This window comes from Nuphar pumila, chromosome 15, assembly GCF_984573655.1.
Source record: "Nuphar pumila chromosome 15, dmNupPumi1.hap1.1, whole genome shotgun sequence".
Classification (NCBI taxonomy): Eukaryota; Viridiplantae; Streptophyta; class Magnoliopsida; order Nymphaeales; family Nymphaeaceae; genus Nuphar; species Nuphar pumila.
Genome location: NC_143263.1, coordinates 47,480,238 through 47,501,183, shown reverse-complemented (window position 1 = coordinate 47,501,183; position 20,946 = coordinate 47,480,238). Strand labels below are relative to the sequence as shown.

Below are 20,946 nucleotides of genomic sequence, written 5' to 3'. Positions count from 1 at the left end.
TGCGGTAACGTGAAATTCTTTTACTGTTTAATTCTTTATTATTACATCTTTCCGACTTTGGGTCTCGGTAATAAATAAACTTTAAACGAAAATAGATGTTTCTTCAGAAATCGGGCTTTTGGATTGCTGGAATCTGACTTATCTATAAGTTTTTCAGTTGATCCAAAATCAATGGCTATAAGGAACTAGTTCTTTTAGGCTGAGAAAAACATGTTTTTTGTCAAAAAAACATTATCCAAGAGTCTATTCCCACTAAATAAAGCATGCTAAACACATTTAACGGTTCAGATCTATAATAAAACTCTTCAAAGTATGGGATTTAAGGGGGCAGAACGAGAAAATGGGGCCTAATATGTTCAGTTCTCATTATGTTTTTTCGACCAAAAGTATAGTTTTATGAGCAGAGAAAAATTGATGCCTTCATAGCCATTGATTTTGGACCACCAATGATCCAAAAGCCGGTTCCTACTAAACAAAACCTATTGATTATATCTACAGCCGTGAGAAAAATTACTTAAAACTATGATTTTTGAAGTTACCTAATGAGACCTAACGAAAAAGGAGGCTTAAAGGAACACATTACTCATAAAACAATGACCTCAAGAAACCCAAATCATTGTTTAATAACCATTTGGCTTCAACTTCTCTTCTAAGATCCATTTATGATTAAAAATATGTTTATATATCTTCAACCATTGATCTATTATGGGTATCATGTATCTAACAGTGACTCGATTGGTTACATCTGGGTGGTTCCGAACAAATTCAGCCCAAGATCATCTTATCCAGGTCCAGAAAAAAAAAACGGAATGAGATAGCTGGATAGTTAGGCCGTACTATCATAATTGAAGGGTCTCATTTCCAATCTCTGCAATGGTTAGCCTCAGCTTTGCCTATCAAAAGGCATTTCTGTTTAGCAATCGTTGTATTTGTCTTCGCCTCGAAAGAATAGCGATAGATAAGGAAAGGATTTGTTGCCATCGCTAGATAAGGAAAGCATTTGTTGCCATCGCTGGATACTTCGTGCTTTGATTCGGAGAGCGATCTGTGGCATCGCAGCATAGTGATTTGTGGGTATTGTTCGAATGTCAAATCACACATGGAAAACGTATTTTTGAATATTTAAAACTTAATGAGCGGCATGGAAAGATGTACTTTTGCTAATATTTATTTAGACGCTATCATGAATATTCCTCTAATATGTTTTTGTGTTAAATAATCAATAGATAAGGAAAGGATTTGTTGCCATCGCTGGATACTTCGTGCTTTGATTCGGAGAGCGATCTGTGGCATCGCAGCATAGTGATTTGTGGGTATTGTTCGAATGTCAAATCACACGTGGAAAACGTATTTTTGAATATTTAAAACTTAATGAGCGGCATGGAAAGACGTACTTTTGCTAATATTTATTTAGACGCTATCATGAATATTCCTCTAATATGTTTTTGTGTTAAATAATCAATAGATAAGGAAAGCATTTGTTGCCATCGCTGGATACTTCGTGCTTTGATTCGGAGAGCGATCTGTGTCATCGCAGCATAGTGATTTGTGGGTATTGTTCGAATGTCAAATCACACGTGAAAAACGTATTTTTGAATATTTAAAACTTAATGAGCGGCATGGAAAGACGTACTTTTGCTAATATTTATTTAGACGCTATCATGAATATTCCTCTAATATGTTTTTGTGTTAAATAATCAATAGATAAGGAAAGGATTTGTTGCCATCGCTGGATACTTCGTGCTTTGATTCGGAGAGCGATCTGTGGCATCACAGCATAGTGATTTGTGGGTATTGTTCGAATGTCAAATCACACGTGGAAAACGTATTTTTGAATATTTAAAACTTAATGAGCGGCATGGAAAGACGTACTTTTGCTAATATTTATTTAGACGCTATCATGAATATTCCTCTAATATGTTTTTGTGTTAAATAATCAATAGATAAGGAAAGCATTTGTTGCCATCGCTGGATACTTCGTGCTTTGATTCGGAGAGCGATCTGTGGCATCGTAGCATAGTGATTTGTGGGTATTGTTCGAATGTCAAATCACACATGGAAAACATATTTTTGAATAATTAAAACTTAATGAGCGGCATAGAAAGACGTATTTTTGAATACTTCGAACGCAAGCATTTAATTTGGCGGCGGTTATCAAAAAAAGGCGGCATGCGAAAAGCCGTATTTATATTTTTTTTAAACGCAATCAATTAATTAGCTTCATGCTTTGAGTCGGAGAGTGATCTGTGGCATCGCAGCATAGTGATTTGTGGGTATTGTTCGAATGTCTAATCACACGTGGAAAACGTATTTTTGAATATTTAAAACTTAATGAGCGGCATGGAAAGACGTATTTTTGAATACTTCGAACACAAGCATTTAATTTGGCGGCGGTTATCAAAAAAAGGCGGCATGCGAAAAGCCGTATTTATATTTTTTTTAAACGCAATCAATTAATTAGCGGGCTGTTTTCAAGAAATGGCTGCACGTTAAAGGACTTTACCTTTGTAGGTGAGGACGGCGTTTCAGTATCTTCGTTGCAAAGGTGCCATCGATATCTCCGTCCAGGCATGGCGCCGAAGAAGGGGACAATCGGAGCAGTACGACCAGCCATGGCGGACAAGAAGAGGACTAGTGGAGCAATACGACCCGGCACGACGCCAAAGACGATGAGAGCATTACGACCGGGCACGGCGGCAACGGAGAGGACGATGGTAGCAAAACGACCGGGCACGGCGCCAGAGGAGTGGACGAGGGGAGAAAAACGACCAGGCACGGAGCAAACGGATAGGAGGATGGGAGCTAAACGACCAGGCACGTTGCCAATGGAGTGGACGATGGCAGCAAAACGGCCACGCATGGCTCTGAACAAGAAGACAACCACATCCACAGTACCAGGACTAGCGCTTAAGAGGTATATTCTTTGAAACGCCTGAGCGGTTTAGTGAACATTTGGCTTTTCATGTCGTATTTGGACTAGTGTTGTTTACTGTAGACAATAATTTCAATGTCCAATCCTGAATACCACGCTCATGGTGCACTCAGTGCAACATCCACAGTCTCGGGTGGGCGGCAACGCCCTGACGAGTTCGTAGATGACATCGAGCAGATGCAAGATGAATTTGCAGATGGAAACACTATCAGTAATTTTGTAAGTATTTGTTCACTATCAATTTCTAGGTCATCGGTTTGCATGTTCTGAAGTTCGTAACTTTGTGTAACCAGACAATGTATGATTTTGTCAATTACATTCAGAGCAACCCAACGAGCAATACAGTACGCATCATCAGCCCGTATTTCATGGTATGTATGTGCCGCTGTTGTTCTGTTTGCTTTCATGACGTACTAACGTTTCTTGGTGGTTAAACCTTGCTATTTCGTGCAACAGATGTACGTCCGGCTAAAGCCATACGGCATAGGATTCGAAGATGCACTACCTTGTTGGAACAGCGATGATGAGTGCATAGACATTTCGAAATTTGGAAAGGTAAGTGAACAAACCTCTTATCCAAGGTTTATTCGTAACATCCCCATCACGATAAGTCTCTGGAACGAAAAATGATTTTATCGATTCGCAGATTTTACTTCCTACACTCTGGCAACATCCAGACCATTGGGTCCTATACGAGATGAATTTTCAGCTAAAACAACTATGGTGCTACAACTCATTGGACTGCCATAGTGGCGTAGAACGCGATGCTATGCATTTGGTAAGCTTGTACCCAAAGGTGAAGTAGCTATTCGAGGTGGACCGGACTGTAATATATTATCCATTTTTCACAGACGGGATTCCTTAACGGGCAAATGGGTGTCGACATTGGTGAGTGGATGTTGCTCTGCGCTGACGATGCTTCGTTACAAAGTAATGGGGTCGATTGTGGCATATTCGTAATGAAGCATATTGAAGCAATATACAATGGAGAACAACCTTGTTTCCACGCTGTATGAGCTTCGTATCCGATGTTATTGGGTATTCCTGTTATATATTGGTTTCACATTACCTGTTTTGTTGCAGGAACATATGCCGGTAATACGCGACGAAATATGCGGAAAATTGATTGAGTTTAAAACGAACGACAGACAGAATAGTATAAAGTGAAACCTATCGATTGCTCTTTTTGTACAACTTAACGAGCCCCTCCATCACCATTCTCGCTGTCCTCCTCGACAGTAACCCAGTAGGTGCAGTCGCGCTGAGGGTGGCCAGCAGGAGCTCCGCCAAGTCCTCTTCCTCTACCTAGCGAGGTCTAAGCGAATTTGTCGTTCCGGTGACGGGTGTTCATCTCGTTCCGTTGACGGGTGTTCTATGAAAAGTAAATTGTATCCAGAAATAGTTTTGTGTTGTATACGCATAACCAATGCTGGTAAAGTTGTTCTTAAGCAATGAAGAATACTGTACGGCGAAAGATATTTCTAAATATCGCATTACGTGAACTTATCAATAAGAAAGGTTTGTTCTTAGAAATCGCTGTATTGATGAACCGACGGTAATGTACACCTAAGGCGATTTCTTTTGACGTACTTGTGGATTTATTTGAGACCCAAAGATTTGGAATAGCCCTCTGGCATATTTCATGTGTTGGCTTTCTTAAGGGCATTAAGTTCTATTTTCATTGCTTTGTTCCAATGATGATATTGTTTGACATCATTATAATGAGATGACTCTTATGTTATTAAACATGCTCTAAAGTTTGGAGAAAATGCCTCATATGATACAAATCTATTAGGATCTCTAGAGATTCGATTAGATCTCTTAAGTTGGGATTCCTCTAAGGATATGTTTTGAAAGAACTTGTCCAGAGAACATGGATGGTTACCTTGACCTCACCGAGTATACACATGCATATCATTAGATGCAATTTTATTTAAACTCTCATGTTGATGACTAACTTCAACAACAACCGGATGATACTAGAGTTATTATCCAAGAGTCAAACACATCAATAGAGTTAGACTCATCATGTCTTGGCAATAGATCAAATAGAAATGAATAGTCAATTTCTTCTTTAGGTCCTTTGTTATCAAACCCATCTTTATTTTCAAGAAAGATGACATTTTTAGAAATATAGAGTTTGCTTTTTATTGGATCAAAGTATCGGTGCCCTTTTTTATTTTCACCATAGCCCAAAAAAACATATTCAATGGATTTTGGAGATAGTTTATCATTTTTATGATTAAGCACATAACACTTACAACTAAATATTCTTAGTCTTTTAAAATTGAGTCATTTTAAAAAGTTTTTGAAATGGAAACATTTTGTAAAGAAGATGGAGTTCTATTTATTAATTTGAGGTTAAAACAGCTTCGGCCCAATTTTTTTTTGGAATGTCCCTAGAAATTAGAAGAGTTCTAGTAGTTTCTATTATACGTATATGCCAGAGGGCTATTTCGAAATGACTACCATTCAGAATAGCCCTCTGGCATGACATTGTTTTTATTAATGCGGAGTGCTTTTTTATTTAAGATTTGCTTTTGGTTTAATGAAACTGACGTATATACTCGAAAACTGACGGAGGGTGATAGGACGTTTCATTAATATTTGAATGACACAACACACAGTTCCACTTTGCTTCACGAATAAAGAACCGACATAATCGACAATTCCTGCATACACGACTTATTCTTGAATCGAGTGCATAGGCGGCTTCGACGCAGTTGTCGTATCCGTCTATACCTTTTTCATAGGTCTGTAAGATCATAATTGAAGAAACCGTCGTTTAAAATTCAAGCAATTTTCAAATGCTGGCACAGGTTTTCATGGTCGTAGCAGTGTAGTTTGACGTTAGACCACCAAGCGTATCGCTTTGTACTATTCGTAAAATACGAACGCGACATTAAAGCGATGTTTAAGCATACAACATTTCATAGCGATGTTGAATATTATCATTTCGAACATTAGAAGTCTTTGTTCATTGCACACATCGCAGTCTCACCCTGCGACTGTCAATCACGCGGGTTGAGTGCACATCTTTTATCAAATACAAGCCTTTTAGATCCTCGCCTCCGTCAGTTTCTCCTCCGAAATTAGAAAGGACGTCAACTTTTTGCAGAGTTCTTCGCAGAATCCGGGTATATCAACCTGCAAAAACAGATTGTAAACTAGAAGCAATAGACATGCCCTTAATTGCCAATAACAGAGGCCAAGGAATGGCATACAGCGTCGAAACAGGGTTCTGCACCATTGTATATCGCTTCAATGTACTTCATTACAAATACGCCGCAATCAACGCCATTATCTTGTAAAGGAGCATGGTATGCCGTGCGATAGATCCACTCGCTGACATCGACTCCCAAAATGGCTATGAGGAAACCGATCTGAGAATAATGCGACCGAAAGTAAATTCATGACCCCAGTACACTACACGATACTCATATAGATGGAATCTTACGAGATGGGAAATGTCTAGCCGTAAACCACTGTCAACTTCCAACGAATTGTAACACCATAGTTGTTTTTCGCGTAAATCCATCACGTATAAGACCCAATGCTTTTCAGACTGCCAGAGTGTAGGAATTAGTATCTGCAAATAGATCGAAAAAATGTTGTTACCACTGTCACGCTGTAATATTGCACTGTAGGTTTGTTTGCTTACCTTTTCATTTGTCATAAGGTCTCTGCAGTGATTACCGTTAACCCAATAAGGTTTGCCGTCTTGAAATCCACTGGAGTATGGCAAACGGCGTAATATAGTCTGCAAACCAAAAGAAACATTGCTAACACCAACGTTAACATACGAATCAATTGGACTAAATCAATAATGAAAAGCAACATAAAATACAACCGATATATCATGAAATATGGGCTGACAACGCTCACAGTCTGGCTTAGTGCGTTGCTTTTAATATAATTTACGAAATCGGATATAGTCTGTTTACAGCAAATATGGTGTTGTATTGATCATACGTACACATGGATTACGTTTATAGACAACTACTACTAGTTTCATACTAATAAAATTACTGATCATGTTGCATTGTGCGAATTCACTGCGCATTCGGTTGATGTCCTCCAGGAGTGATTGACTAAGTTTTCGCCCAACTTCGTCGGTGGATGTTCAACTGAAATGAATGCGGACATTGCAACGACCGATATTTAAATTACATTATATAGTACACAAAAACAAATCTCAAAAAACGCATGAAAGAGACGGATTTTGCTGAACATGTAGACTATGTGTAGACAATATACCCATGATTCGCCATTGTTGGTCGTGTAGTTGTCTTCGTCTGCCTCACCGACTATAATTTTCTATGTTCGAGGGTGGATCTCCAGGTTTATGAAGGAACCGTCGGTTTGGTTGTTGTTGGTTCACGAAGTAGAAGACAAACACACCTTCTAGTGCTTGTGCGACTATTTATGACCTAAAAGATGTACTGCTCAACCAACATAATCAATGAATACTGTACGACAACTCAAACATTTATGGGTATCCGTTGGAAAATACACATTGAGTAGCCTTTTATTTATAATATATGGATACAACTTTTCACAAGATAACAATAATGATTTCAAAAGGCAAGTGGAGGTGTCGGGAACGCGAAAGATTTGCTGGAGAAGAAGTTGACTGGAGGTGTATGGCGATTTGTGGTTATCGTTGAATAGCGATCTGTGGCATCGCAGCACAGTGATTGACAGTCCTACGCTGCGATGCCACACATCGCAGCACACTTGAACAATCCTTCGCATCACGCTAAGATTGACAGTCCAACAATAATCAACAACGTTCTACGCTGCGATGCCACATATCGCTATTCAACGATAACCACAAATCGCCATACAGTGATGTCATCATTCGCCTTCCTGCAGAAGCAAAAACCCGCTATCTATCGATTTGAACAAATTCAACCACGAACCGCAAGTCGTCAATGACAAACGACTATAAACTCTCAAAAAATCCGGCATTGTGGAGATCGGGTCATGCAAAGAGGCATGACAACTAAGTTAATAGCCCACACGAGATTCCTGTGTCCCAAACCTATCTGTCGACTGCATCATAGCCTGTCATGAAAGAGAAAATATTAGACACTGAATTATGTTTCACAAGAAATGCGTACCTCCTCGCAACATCGATTACATACTAAAAGCCTTGTAAAACTGTAGCGATCGTTGCCGGAAATCTGGTCGGGAGGAATGTAGGTTTGAACGTTTGCCGGTACTTCTGTAGGGTATTGCTGCATGATGGACATTACACGAGTTAGCTATTTGACAAGCTTCACGCAATGGGAAGCAATATAATGTTTTACATACATGTTCATTCGAAGGGCTTTGTTGTTTTTTATTACAGGTTGGTTGTTTCTTAGTCCTTTTCTTGCCAACCAATTCTAGTGCACCCTTTGCCCTCTGACGACTGCGATCAGAGGCAGGTTTTCTTTTGATACCCTGTGCTTCATGAATATGTCCATCATAATCAACAACGTTCACTACTGACTTGTTGAAGATAATGTTTACGCTTCGGCGCAACTTCTCGGGAGTGTCAAGCGAGACATGATTTTGACCTACGTTGTTTGATCCCATTATCTTCGGCTGGTATTCATTCGCTGCAACAGACTTAATGTGAATTAACTCCACGTTTTCAAGTAACTCCGTTGCAGCTTTTCTCGCACATGCATAGCCTTCTTCGCTTCTCGATGCCAAATCAGCAACATGCATGAATGACCTACACAGTTGTTGGTAACGGGAGGCTATGTGGCACTTCTCGTCAACACCAGATTTACTCGCATTGTCCATAACGAGCTTTTCAATCTTCGCGCGTCTCGTCCATCTTCGCATTACGTAAGACTCAGGTATTTCTTGTATCTTCTCTTGATTGAGTGCCTTTAATGCATGACAGCATAGGATACCTTTGAATTCATACATTTTGCACGAACATTCTACCCTTCCGTTGTCGACATTGTACGTGACATGCGCTTCTTGCCTTTCCTGATGCTTTTCGCCCTGACAAAAAATATGGTATTTGTGCATATTCTCGGTTTGCACCACTTCTTCTATTCTGCAATTCATGACATGCAACACCTCTTTCTTGATCCATTCAAATACAGTTAGTGTATACAGAGCTGCAGGTCGCATCAATATTTTCATGTCAAAAGTTAGAGGTCGTGTATTGAAGCATTTCACGTCTTGTTCAAGCTCATTCTGTCTTAGACCGTCTACAAATAATTCATATTGTTCCATGAAATGAAACATTGTTAAACATGAATACAGGGTTTTCTTCAGCGTGGCATGTATAGATTCGGCTCTTTGTGTGCTTATCATACCTGCACAAAAGTATTGTCTTCCATATGCCAATGCTCGCTTCTCTTTTTCTGCATATAAATTTTGTAACCACAGACAGTCAGCAAGGTCGTATGCCTTAATCATTTTGTCCCAATCTGACTTAAAGGTGACCTCGTCTACGCTATGAAGTACACACCTTGTAAAATGTTTGTCAAACCCTGTATTCTGATTAAATATGTGTCCTATGTTCTTTGCTGCATTTTGAAAGATATGCCACAAACACAGGCGATGATGTGCATCTGGCCACACATGAAGCACTGCAGGCGCAATTGCGTGATCACCATCTGTAAGTACAGTTTCAGGATGCTTCCCATTCATTGCCTGTGTAAATACTCTGAACAACCACTCAAAGGTTTCCTTGGTCTGGTCATACACAAAAGCACCGCCTAATATACAACTCTGTGCGTGATGGTTCACTCCCACAAACTGCGCAAATGGCCACTGTTCAGTGTTAATCTTTATTGTAGTATCAAACACAAGCACATCATTGAAGCATTCATAATCTAATCTAGACCTTGAATCTGACCAAAACATATTCACGGCATATCCATCTGCGTCCACTTGCATTGCACTAAAGAAACCATGTTCATTACTTGATTTATTCTGTAAGTAACGAACAAACAACATATTTTTCCGTTTTTCATGTTATCTGTCCTCTTCCTGCTCAAGTGGTTTCTAAGATCCAAAGGTGTGAATGGCACATTTTCGCGACCACCATCAATGCGGGTAAACAAATTGTATGTCTTCCTTGGTGCAATGCCGACGCTATCGGCTATTTTAGCCATTGCAGCATGAGCTACAGTTACTTTACGATGTGACCTTAGCATAGGAGTCATAAATGATGTAGATAAATCATGATTATGATCACTGATTAAAGTACGTACGACAAATTTCCCATTCGGATGTCTTCTCAAAACCAATCTCGCCTGACATCCACATCTTGATTCTGGCGTGCTCCTAGTTGGATTTCCCATTGATTTCTTCCAACCTTGCTTGGAACAGACATATGTCTTTCTAACCAAGACACCCTGTGCATTTTTTGACCAAGAAAACCTTCTCACACTGAAGCCAACTTTTAAGGCATAATCATTGTAAAATTTATATGCATCTTCTTCGTTATTAAAATGCATTCCTTCTACAGGAACATAGTCAAGTGCAATTCCATGTACATTCCCAGTTGATACGGTTTTATTAAGTGTACTGACATCAAAATCAGGATCATTATTGAATTGCATTTCTTCTCCTGGAACATTGAAGTCAGGTGTACTTCCATGTACATTCCCGGTGCATACACTTTTATTATGTGCGCTGTCATGGTAGTCTACCTCATCATTGAATTGCATTTCTTCCACTGGAACATTTAAGTCAATAGTGGGTCTAATGCCTGCACCCTTCTTTTCATGTGCATCGTCAGTGCAGATGTTCAATTCTTCAGTTGGGTCATAAGTATAGATATTCAATTCTCCATATCTTTCTATTGATTGAGCTATATCGTCTTTATTACAACCTGATGATAAGCTCAATAATGTTTTAAGCAATATATCAATTTGTGTTTGCAGTAACATGGCAAACAAGTCGATATTATCTCACAAAAACGAGAGTCTGTTACTAATACAGCGGTTTGAGATACAATGCATATGATGAGTGACTGTAGGATACCTGATGGGGTAGAGGCCCTTCCTAGCATCTGCAAACAAGCGTTCTTGTCAACAGGTCCCAGCGTCTTACAAATATCGATAAGTTTCCAACCTTCGTAAGAACAAGATCTACCTGCAATAACCAAACAAAGCCTTAATGACACACAAGACGACATGCCTTCTTCATCGATAGCATGATGCTGGGAAGCTACTCACGCCGCCTTGATGGAACTGGTTGGAATGTTTATGCATCATTGCTTTCTTCCTTAATGCCTAACAACAACGACAAATAAAAGAAGACAGTGGAATGTTTTGTAAGCAATATATCAATTTCCGTTAGCAAGCGGCATAGGTTTACTACGATTTAATCAGGATGCATATAAGAACGGATACCACTAGGGTTACGCAAGTCAAAGCAACGATTTAATGAATGAAAGTATCAAAGCAAGTGCGGTTTGATGTTTGCTTATGCTGAGCATCGACGTGTCGCTTACCATGCCAATAAAATAAACATGTAGTACATGTGTGTTGACGATAACGCTCTCATAATATCCACGAGGCTCTAAAGCGAGTTCAATAAAAGTCGCTGAGAGAGCAACGATATGCATGCGAAAATCTCCCCGCCATGTGTGTCAAGATGTGTTTCTGCACCCAAACGTTTTCAAAGTCTGTGTACAAATATCTTACAAATACATATTACAAAACATATAATATCTTACAAAACGATATGTATAGCGATTTGTCAGATATTGAAAATCGATACGGCAGTTCAGTATTTATAACTTATAACTCGACGATACAAAAACATACTATCTAAAAGGTCGATAAATATATCGCACAATAAATTACAAATCGATAAGGAAGAACTTGAACATAATAGCAAACAAATCGATATTAACTAACAAAAATGTATCTCACAAAAACGAGAGTCTGTTACTAATACAACGGTTTGAGATACAATGCATATGATGAGTGACTGTAGGATACCTGATGGGGTAGAGGCCCTTCCTAGCATCTGCAAACAAGCGTTCTTGTCAACAGGTCTCAGCGTCTTACAAATATCGATAAGTTTCCAACCTTCGTAATAACAAGATCTACCTGCAATAACCAAACAATGCCTTAATGGCACACAAGACGACATGCCTTCTTCATCGATAGCATGATGAGATGAAAAGCTACTCACGGTGCCTTAATGGCACTGGTTGGAATGTTTGTGAATCATTGCTTTCTTCCATGATGCCCAACGACAGCAGAAATGAAGAGAAGACAATGGAATGTTTTGTAACACAAGGCAGGCACGAGAAGGCGACAGTGTGTTGTACAACAGGATAAAAAACAAGGCGGAAAGCTCGACTGGAGACGAAGGCAAAGTTTGCGTTGATAATGGGAGCACTGTTACAGCAGATGGCGCAGGCGAACGTCTCCACTTTAAATGGTTAACATCAAACTTTCTGGAAGGAGGACTTTTTTGTCCTTTTCCCCACCCGTCGTTTCACAACTTTTGAATGAAGGATATTTTTGTCATTTCCTCGAACCTTCATTTCAGGGCAAGAAAAGCAAGTAAGGGTGATTAAGTCTTTGCAACAGCACCAGAGTCCGATGCAAAGTTATGTCAACATACACGGGAATACGAGCCCCATGTGCATGAATACGTGGCGCTCATTCGATCCCCCGAACACGGACGTGGGATTCAGTGAATCATCGGGGGCGAACATACACAACCCTCCCGTAAAATATGCCTAAGGCCTCAACTTCTCTTGAGCCACTTTAAGGAGATTAAGGGAAACTGACCAATCAAGAGGTCAAACCGGAAACCACTTTTCTTACCATTACCAAACTTCCCAAATTGAGGCTTCTGCGATGATGAGAGTAGAAATTTTGATACTTTGCAAACCCCGCGAACCAATGCTACGAGTCCGACAAAACCAAAGAGATCCAAAGTTGACATGCAGAAGATTGCACCATTCATTGTCAGATTCATTAGCTAAGATCCAACCAAGTCTTGCTAAAGGACCTAAATTCATGTCAAGTCCACGAATTGGTTGCCGCACCTCATCCCAACTAAGCAAATGCTTGAGCTTTCTTCTCAATATCAGCGCATCATAAAAATTGCACATGATCAATTCAAAGACTGACTGATTTTATAGGGTAGCTGATACCAGACCATCCAATAGATAGGAATAGACTTGAAAACAGATTTTATAAGAACAATTCGGCCAGCCACTGACAACAGCCTCCCACCCCAAGAGGCAGAGTTTTAGTTGCATTTTATGAAGCAAAGGCTTGCACAGATGAGATGTAAAGCAACCCTGAAACAAAGCAATACCGAGATGTTTAAACAAAAGCTCACCTTTCTTTCAATTACTTAGATTTGCAGGTTTTAATTGCTGCAAAAATGCAAATGGGTATGGTGGTTGTCATATGGATCTCCCATGTCTTCCCTAGTAACTCTTACATGTATTTGCTTGAGTCCTCGGATGGTTGCTTATGCTTAAGCGATATGAATGGCTTCCTATTATACCTGCAGAGACCCAGCAATTAGTTAAAATAAAAAACCTGTTTGTGTGTTCTGTTTTTATAGGTCAACCATCTATGGCGAGTGGTTTAACATATGGATGCAAGAACTCTGGGGAGCAGTCCGATGATGATGATGATGACATGGAAACTGAAGCTGGGCCAAGTGAACAAAGCACGGACAACAACGAGTTGAAACGCATGAGACGGTAAGCGCAATTCCTCCATTGTTTCTCTTCCCATCATCAACCTTACTGGCCCATACTAGATCACATCTTTATCCCATACCTCTTAGTCCAAGATTGTATAGTGTGTGCATGGATGCTCTCAATTTTGCAAATGGCTTATGTAGGTTTAAGGAAGCCTTTTTTTGTTTTCCCTGTAAATTGTTATTGATTCACTTACCACAGCAAAGTGGAACCTGCATTTCACATTGCCATTTTATTTTTTTCAATTTTGTAGCACACATTCAGTTTCATTTCAACTGGTGATCAGATATCTAGGATATATATTAATGATATCGGAGAGTAGCACATAAGTATGATCTCCCAAAAAAAATAGCGTCTGATATATGTGCAAGTGTCTGGTGTAAATGAAAGTAGCCACAGCCTCATGCTTATTCTCAAGGCCATCAAGAAACAACAGAATTTCTAGCAATGGCCTTGTCTTTTACAAATTAAAACTAAAACAATGATGCAGTCCTTCACTCGATATCTCCAGACAGATAAGAGTTTTAGATTTTGTTGCAAGAATACCTATATCATACATGTGTGATGCTTATTGTAGCTTTGTTGTTGTCTTGTCCAGGATGGTATCTAATAGGGAGTCTGCTAGGCGATCAAGGAGAAGAAAGCAAGCACATTTAACTGAACTGGAGTCACAGGTAGATAATTTCTGTACTTTTTTGGTCTGGTACCTGATCCACGGATAATGCAAATGACAATATGCATGAAATTGAGTATATTATGAACAAGGCAATTCTATTATGTTAATCAAGTAAACAGGCCATGCAGTGAAGGATTAATTAATGATATCTGTTTGGCACATTGAGCTAATACCATTCTATCAGCAAACTTGTTGCTCAAGAACGATCATTTCACTGTACTTACGTAGGTAAGAGTCAAAGATATAATGTTCAATGAGACTTATTTGTATTGGTCCAAGTCAGTTCATGTCAACATCAGTTACATAGTTACCCGAGCTTTTGATACCCAATATGTGCACTTGGGCCAAGTTGGTTGAGTCTTAGAGTTCGTTCATGAAGATGCTCCAAACACTAGTGTGAATTAGCTGGTGAAACAGTCGGAGCATTCGTTAGTGATTGTAACTACTGAAACAGTGATTCTATTATAGATTATACTGTAGTTTACTTTAGAAAGGCCATCTGCAATAGGGCCAGTCGTAATAAGTCTAGTCATGCTAACCCTCTTCCTCTGGTGTGTGTGTGTTCCTCTAACTTTGATCCTTGTGAATGTATGCATGCCTCTAATTCTTCAACTTGTAATCAAATTGCTCAGGTGGGTCAATTAAGAGGTGATAATTCGTCATTATACAAGCAACTGACTGAAATCAGCCAGCAATGTGAAAATGCATCGACCAACAACAGTGTTTTAAAGTCAGACGTTGAAGCCTTAAGAGCAACGGTATGATTCATTATGAGACCATTTTATTCTTCTCCTTCTATAAGTCCATTAGCTGAGAGCATCTAAGTCCATGAACTTATTGATTTCTGTAGATGAACAGCACATAAGCATGGTAGCTAACCAGCATATCACATGCCATCGACTGGTCATTCCTTGCTTGTATGGACATATGATATACTTTTCACCACTATGATGCAGCCCCTGAAATCATGGTCTGATCATCTGTTATAAAAGCATATCACCTGCAGTGATCTGGATCATCAGTTTCTGAAGCGACGTGCCCAACCATCACTAAGAAATACTGACGAGCCTACTCTAAGTTTCCAGCTTTTGGTTTCCTTGTTGGTCTCTTTTTAGGTTTTACACCACAGTTTCAAAATACTTGTCACACGGAACCATTCAATTTCATTTGGAATGGAACTTCATGCTATTGATAGCCATCTAATGAAAGTCTCTAAAGAGACCCAAGTATAGTAAGTAAATATGGATTGACTAGGGTTAGAATCCCACGGGGCCTATCTCTCAGCTTGCTACATATATATAGATGACTCAAGCCAGGTGGATTCTTCTAGGTTAGAGGAATTATATCTTGTGCAAATGCAGAGTTTTAGGTTAGGGATCTCCAACATGATCAATATGAGTATACCCTATAGAGCTATGTCACATGGATACTCCATTTTGTCTCATTCCGTATCTCCTTATATACAAGTCATATTAGAAACTTCATAAAAAATGGCCGTATCCATGTGAAATAGCTACACATCCGCACCATCAAGCATGAAACTTAGATTTTCGCATTAGTAAATTGATTTTTTGCTTACAATTATATCCATTTATCAAAATCAGTATAACTTATGCTTCATTGGAGATTCTCTCTTTTTATGTTGTATGATCAGTGGTACAATTTATTGAAATAAATTTTACCCCTTTGTGTTTCATCACATGGATACTCCAATATCAGGCATTGACATGATTCCCCCTTTGTGTTTTATCATATTTTCAGGTAAAGATGGCACAGGAGTTGGTTGCCAGAGGACCTCTTGCCAACATTGTAAACCAGCAGATTCTGCAACAAACCTCCCTCACCCCACCACTTAGCGCCTGGAATCTATGCCGGCCATTTGACATCCCAGCAATGCTTGACAGTGACAGTTATCATGGTATATCTGCACTAGCTGGAGCTGCAACCATTGGAACTGAGAGTGATAATTCAAACATTAAGACTAAATCAGATGGTAGCATGCCAATGCAGCAGACCATGAGCATGGAGCAGTTGCAGAACCGCATCTGCGGTGGACCAGATGCTTGGGCTTGGGATGCATCTCCAATTACCAAACAAAACTAGTGCTTTGGCATTGGGTTGGATGTTACTGCATACTATAACTTGACTATTGTTGGCACCAGTGTGGTGTCTAGTCTTTTTGGTTGATTTTCAGTGTTTTAATTGTTTAGTGACAAGTAATATGTTTTGATAAGAGTGCACAAATTTCACAACCACCACCTAAAATTCTGGCTGCAAGAGCCATGGTACCAACTTCTGCTTAGTGGGTTTTGACATTCTTGGATAATAGTGGTGCCCTTTATGAGGCTGCAAAGCAAACTCATGCCATGGGGAAGTAAACAACTAAGAGGGAAAGGGAAATCAAGGTTCATGTTCATTTGAAACTGGAAAGAAGACAAATCCTTGCTCCAGGTTGCCAGGTATGAATTAGAGGTTTGGTAATTGCTCAAGATGTTTCAACTGAATCAAAACTTACTCCTGAATCAAGGCTAGGGATATTTGGTGAGAGTGCATTGATGCTGTGAGAAGTGTGCCACATAGTCACCGGAGGTACCCCGTATAGGGAGGTGCGCGCAGGGAGTGTTTCCCAGGAAGTGTGCTTTTGGGACGGTTCTTCCCATTTGTGGGGAAACTCACTTTCCATACGTTCCTTCCCACTCTTTTCTCAAAACGCCTCCCCCCGCTTCCGAAGCAGGTTATATGTCCCCCCCCCCCCCCCGAACAGGGCCGGTAGCTCCATCTCATGTTCGGGGTTCCCAAACAGTGCCACGTATAAGATGCAGACCGGCATGTATCCCCATGTGTGTCTGCATCACATTGCATCATAATTTGGTGTCGTCGCAAAGACTTAAGTACCCTTTACCGTCATTGTCTTCCTCTTCCTCGAACGGACATAAATGCCCTCCATCTAGAAAACTGAGTCGGCGGTTCGTGAAAAGGACAAAACTGCCCTGCATTGTTATCGTGCCAAAATATTCAGCAAAGTTTGCGTATGTAGTAAGCTGTATGTTGTAGGATTTAAATAGTTCAAAACAATCCATTCTCGCCCTAAGCAGAAAACTCTACCGGAGCATACTTTGCCTTCATCTATTGTCGTCGGATCTTCTTTTGTTGCCGCCGGAGCATCCTTTCCTTTGTTCTGCTACCGCCAGAGCATTCATTCCTGTCTTACGCGCAGTCGCAGCATCGTTGCCACCGTCTGTTGCGTATACGTTCTTATTGTTTCTTACTCTACAATTGGAATATCCAAAATCCTATCATTTCGGTGAGTTTTGTGTAAGGTTTCGTTATTCAATCTGAAGGTTGCTTCTTATACAACGATTTATAAGTTTGATAAATCTTACAATGATGTATACTTATGAACCCAAATATTGCGACGATTTGTAATCATGATGATCGTTTAATGTGTTATGCAGGTTAGCAATGTCTGCAGCTCATCAAAGAAGAGATACCCCGTTGTTCTATGGGTTGTGTATTAGAGAAGTGATCCGTCAGTCCCATCTATCTAAGGTTTTTGAAAGGTACCAAAATATACTTAAGATTGAGAACGATAAAGACAGGGAAAAAGTGTTGGAATTGTATTATGCATAGGATTATCCATCAGATATCGAGGCTGCGGACCAAAGGAAGAATGTTGAAGAACTAAAGATGCAGAAGAAGGATGACCAAGAGAAGGCAAAGCAAAGAAATAAGAAGAAGAATGAAAAGAGAAGGCAAAGGAAGAAGGCAGAGCAGAGGGAAAGGCAAAAAAAGAATGAGGAGGAGAGGGAAATGGAATTTAACAATCTAATGAAGGATGCTAAGACGGAAACAGACAAGATGTTGTTGGAGCTTATAGCAATGTGAAACAGGGTAAAGCTACTGAAGGAGGCGAAGGCAAATGAATAAGAAGGAGGAAGAAAAGGAACAGAATAAGCCTCAGGATGAGGAAGAAAAGGAAAGGCGAAGGAAGGAGAAGGAGTTTGAGGAAGGTAAGAAAATGCAAAGGAAGGAGAAGGAGGATGAGGAAAAGAAGGAAAGGCAACGGAAAGAGAAGGAGAAGGAGGAACAAAAGGAAAGAGAAAGGAAGAAGCAGGAGGAGGAAGTAGAGGCAAGAAAGAAACAAGATTTGGAAGAGAAAGAAAGGCGGCGGAAGGAGGAGGACGAGAAAAAGAAGGAGAGAAAAAGGAAGGAGAAGGAGGGCGAGAAAAAGAAGGAGAGAGAAAGGAAGGAGAAGGTGGAGCCGGAAGAGAAGGAAAGGGAAAGGCAGTGGGAGGCAGTGGACCAACCAGAAAGGCCTAGGTTGGAGGGAGAACAGAAGAAAAGAGCGACCAAGGTAAATAAATTTGTCCTGTAGCAATTTTGGTATAGCGATTACTGTGTTAGGTATTAATATGTATAGCAATTACTGTGATAGTTTGTGTGCAACCAATATTATTTATAGCGATTAGTAGAATATTATTTATAAGTACAAATTGTACTAATTTACAATTTGTAAGAATAATATGTTATTGTGTGTTACAGGGAGGTTATAGGAGAAGTAGAGCACCAGGTGAAAAGCTCGAAGGTCGGTGTCAATGGCTTGTAGTTCTGTCTTGTTATGGTCAGCTGAGTGCATATCAGAAGAACCGATTACGAAATATGCACTTCGGTGGCCTTTTGGACCAGCAATATTTTGAAACTTGTTGGAATACCATGACCCACCTGGTAAATAAGTTGAATGATAAGACGAACACATTCCAGTTTGATTCTTTTGAGATCACCATGACTCTAGAAGATGTGGTGAGGATCACTGGCCTTAAGTGCGATGGCAGTGTTGTTCTATTACGACATTCAAACTATAACGCAAGGGGAAAATGCATGGTCTTTTTAGGAATGTCGATGGACGAATGGAGTCAATGTATTTCTGGTGGAATCAATTCCATATCAATGAAAGTTTCATTTTTTCGTAATAAATGGGAAGGCCGATCCTCTACTTGTGCATCTGAAATAGCTGACCAAGAGTTGCACGGCTTCCTTCTTTATTTTTTTGGTCTTACTTTATTTTCCGATTGTTCTGGTTCGAGAATAAGTTGCATGTGGCTGCAGTACCTGGCAAACTTAGACGAAGTCGACAACTATGCCTGGGGTGCCGCTATGCTCGCACACTTGTACAGTCAACTCTACCGTGTGAGTAATAGTATGAAAACAGTTGGGAGATTTTGGCCATTTGTTCATGTATTTGTTTATGACATACTTAGTAATTGTAGACTTAGCTCATTGAAGGTTGTAGTGTTACTAATATATTGTTTTTGTTAGGCTTTGGCATGGGAACATATTATCTCATTGCGTTCACGTTGTGGCCCTGTGATTTGTGATTTTCCAAAGATCGGTCGCTGGGCTAGAATAAACGTCACAATTCATAATGCTAAGTCCATTTTAGATGGGCTACAACTAAATAAGGTAAATGTTTTAAAATTGTTTACAATCGGGTCAGCATTTATCATTCAGTATTATAAATCGTTGTAATGTTTATCATTCTTAAGTAATCATCGCTACAGGATTGTCTTCCGTAGTATATATCGTTGTCGCCATATCATTCTTAAGTAAATTGTAATATATTTGTCTCTCGATATTAAAAGGAATTACCAATGTACAGGTTTTGTGGAGACCGTATGGAGATGAGGAGGACGATGACCAAAACCTCGTTGCAGAGGCTGCTAGATTGTCTAACCGCGATTTGTGACTGTTTTGCAATTATGAAGCCAAGTTGCAGCATGGTAGTCGAGTTCTCCTACAATCCGGCTTGGGGTAGTCTATCCCAAATAAGCCTTTGGAAGTGAGAAGGAAGATGAATAGTGGTGGGGGCAGGAACATGAATTGGCGCGAACGCTACAGGGATGAAATATTAATTTGGAGCACAGGTGGTGTCTGTGCCGTATCGTATGATTATAAAGGACGACAATTTGATCCCTTCTATTTTGAAAGGTATTGGGAACCTATGCGGCGAAATTTGAAGATTGAGAAAATTTGGAACTCATGCCTCCCAACTGCCCCCTTTCATATTGCAGCCCAATCTCTACAACCCGTTTGTCGTCTCTCTTCGGTTACAACAACGATTCCCTTAGTAACAAATCGCGATAAAGAGTGAACACTTGCTACAAAAGAGAACATTGTCTCCACCGCAAGGTTCGAACTGATGGAGAGGGAGAATAAGAAATTAAGGACAGATGTAAGCAATATGGGGATACAATTGAACTCAGTGGTAGAGATGATGATCAGTTTTTTTAATAAGATAGACGCAACCAAGAGGCCACTCAGGATAGACAGTCCACCAAGAAAAAGAAAGAGACGAGTCTATCATATTTCATCTGATTCGTCAAGTGCCACAGAATAAACCCTAGGTATTCTTTTTTATCACGATAGGTATTTGTTGTAATTGTATAAGTAATTATCGTAACGTGACATTCTTTTATTGTTTAATTCTTTTTTATTACATCTAACAGACATATTTTGTCTGTAGATCTCGTAAATAAATAAACTTTAATAAAAAATAGATGTCTGTTGTTCAGAAATCGTGGCATTGCCTAACCTCCTTAATTGATTGAAAATCGCAATATAACTCGTCGTTTTTGAATG

The 20,946-nt window shown here is 39.8% G+C and overlaps 1 protein-coding gene across 1 annotated transcript in view; it reads left to right on the top strand.

Annotated features, from left to right (window-relative positions):
• The window catches only part of LOC149815353 (bZIP transcription factor RISBZ5-like), a 45,744-nt gene extending 29,331 nt beyond the window's left edge, over nucleotides 1–16,413 (top strand). The window contains exons 2-6 of the mRNA XM_089990528.1: nucleotides 13,289–13,391; nucleotides 13,493–13,634; nucleotides 14,233–14,308; nucleotides 14,943–15,068; nucleotides 16,072–16,413. Of these exons, the coding sequence (XP_089846654.1) occupies nucleotides 13,289–13,391; nucleotides 13,493–13,634; nucleotides 14,233–14,308; nucleotides 14,943–15,068; nucleotides 16,072–16,413 (789 nt within the window). The remainder of the gene's footprint in view (nucleotides 1–13,288; nucleotides 13,392–13,492; nucleotides 13,635–14,232; nucleotides 14,309–14,942; nucleotides 15,069–16,071) is intronic.
• Nucleotides 16,414–20,946: the final 4,533 nt, after the last annotated feature.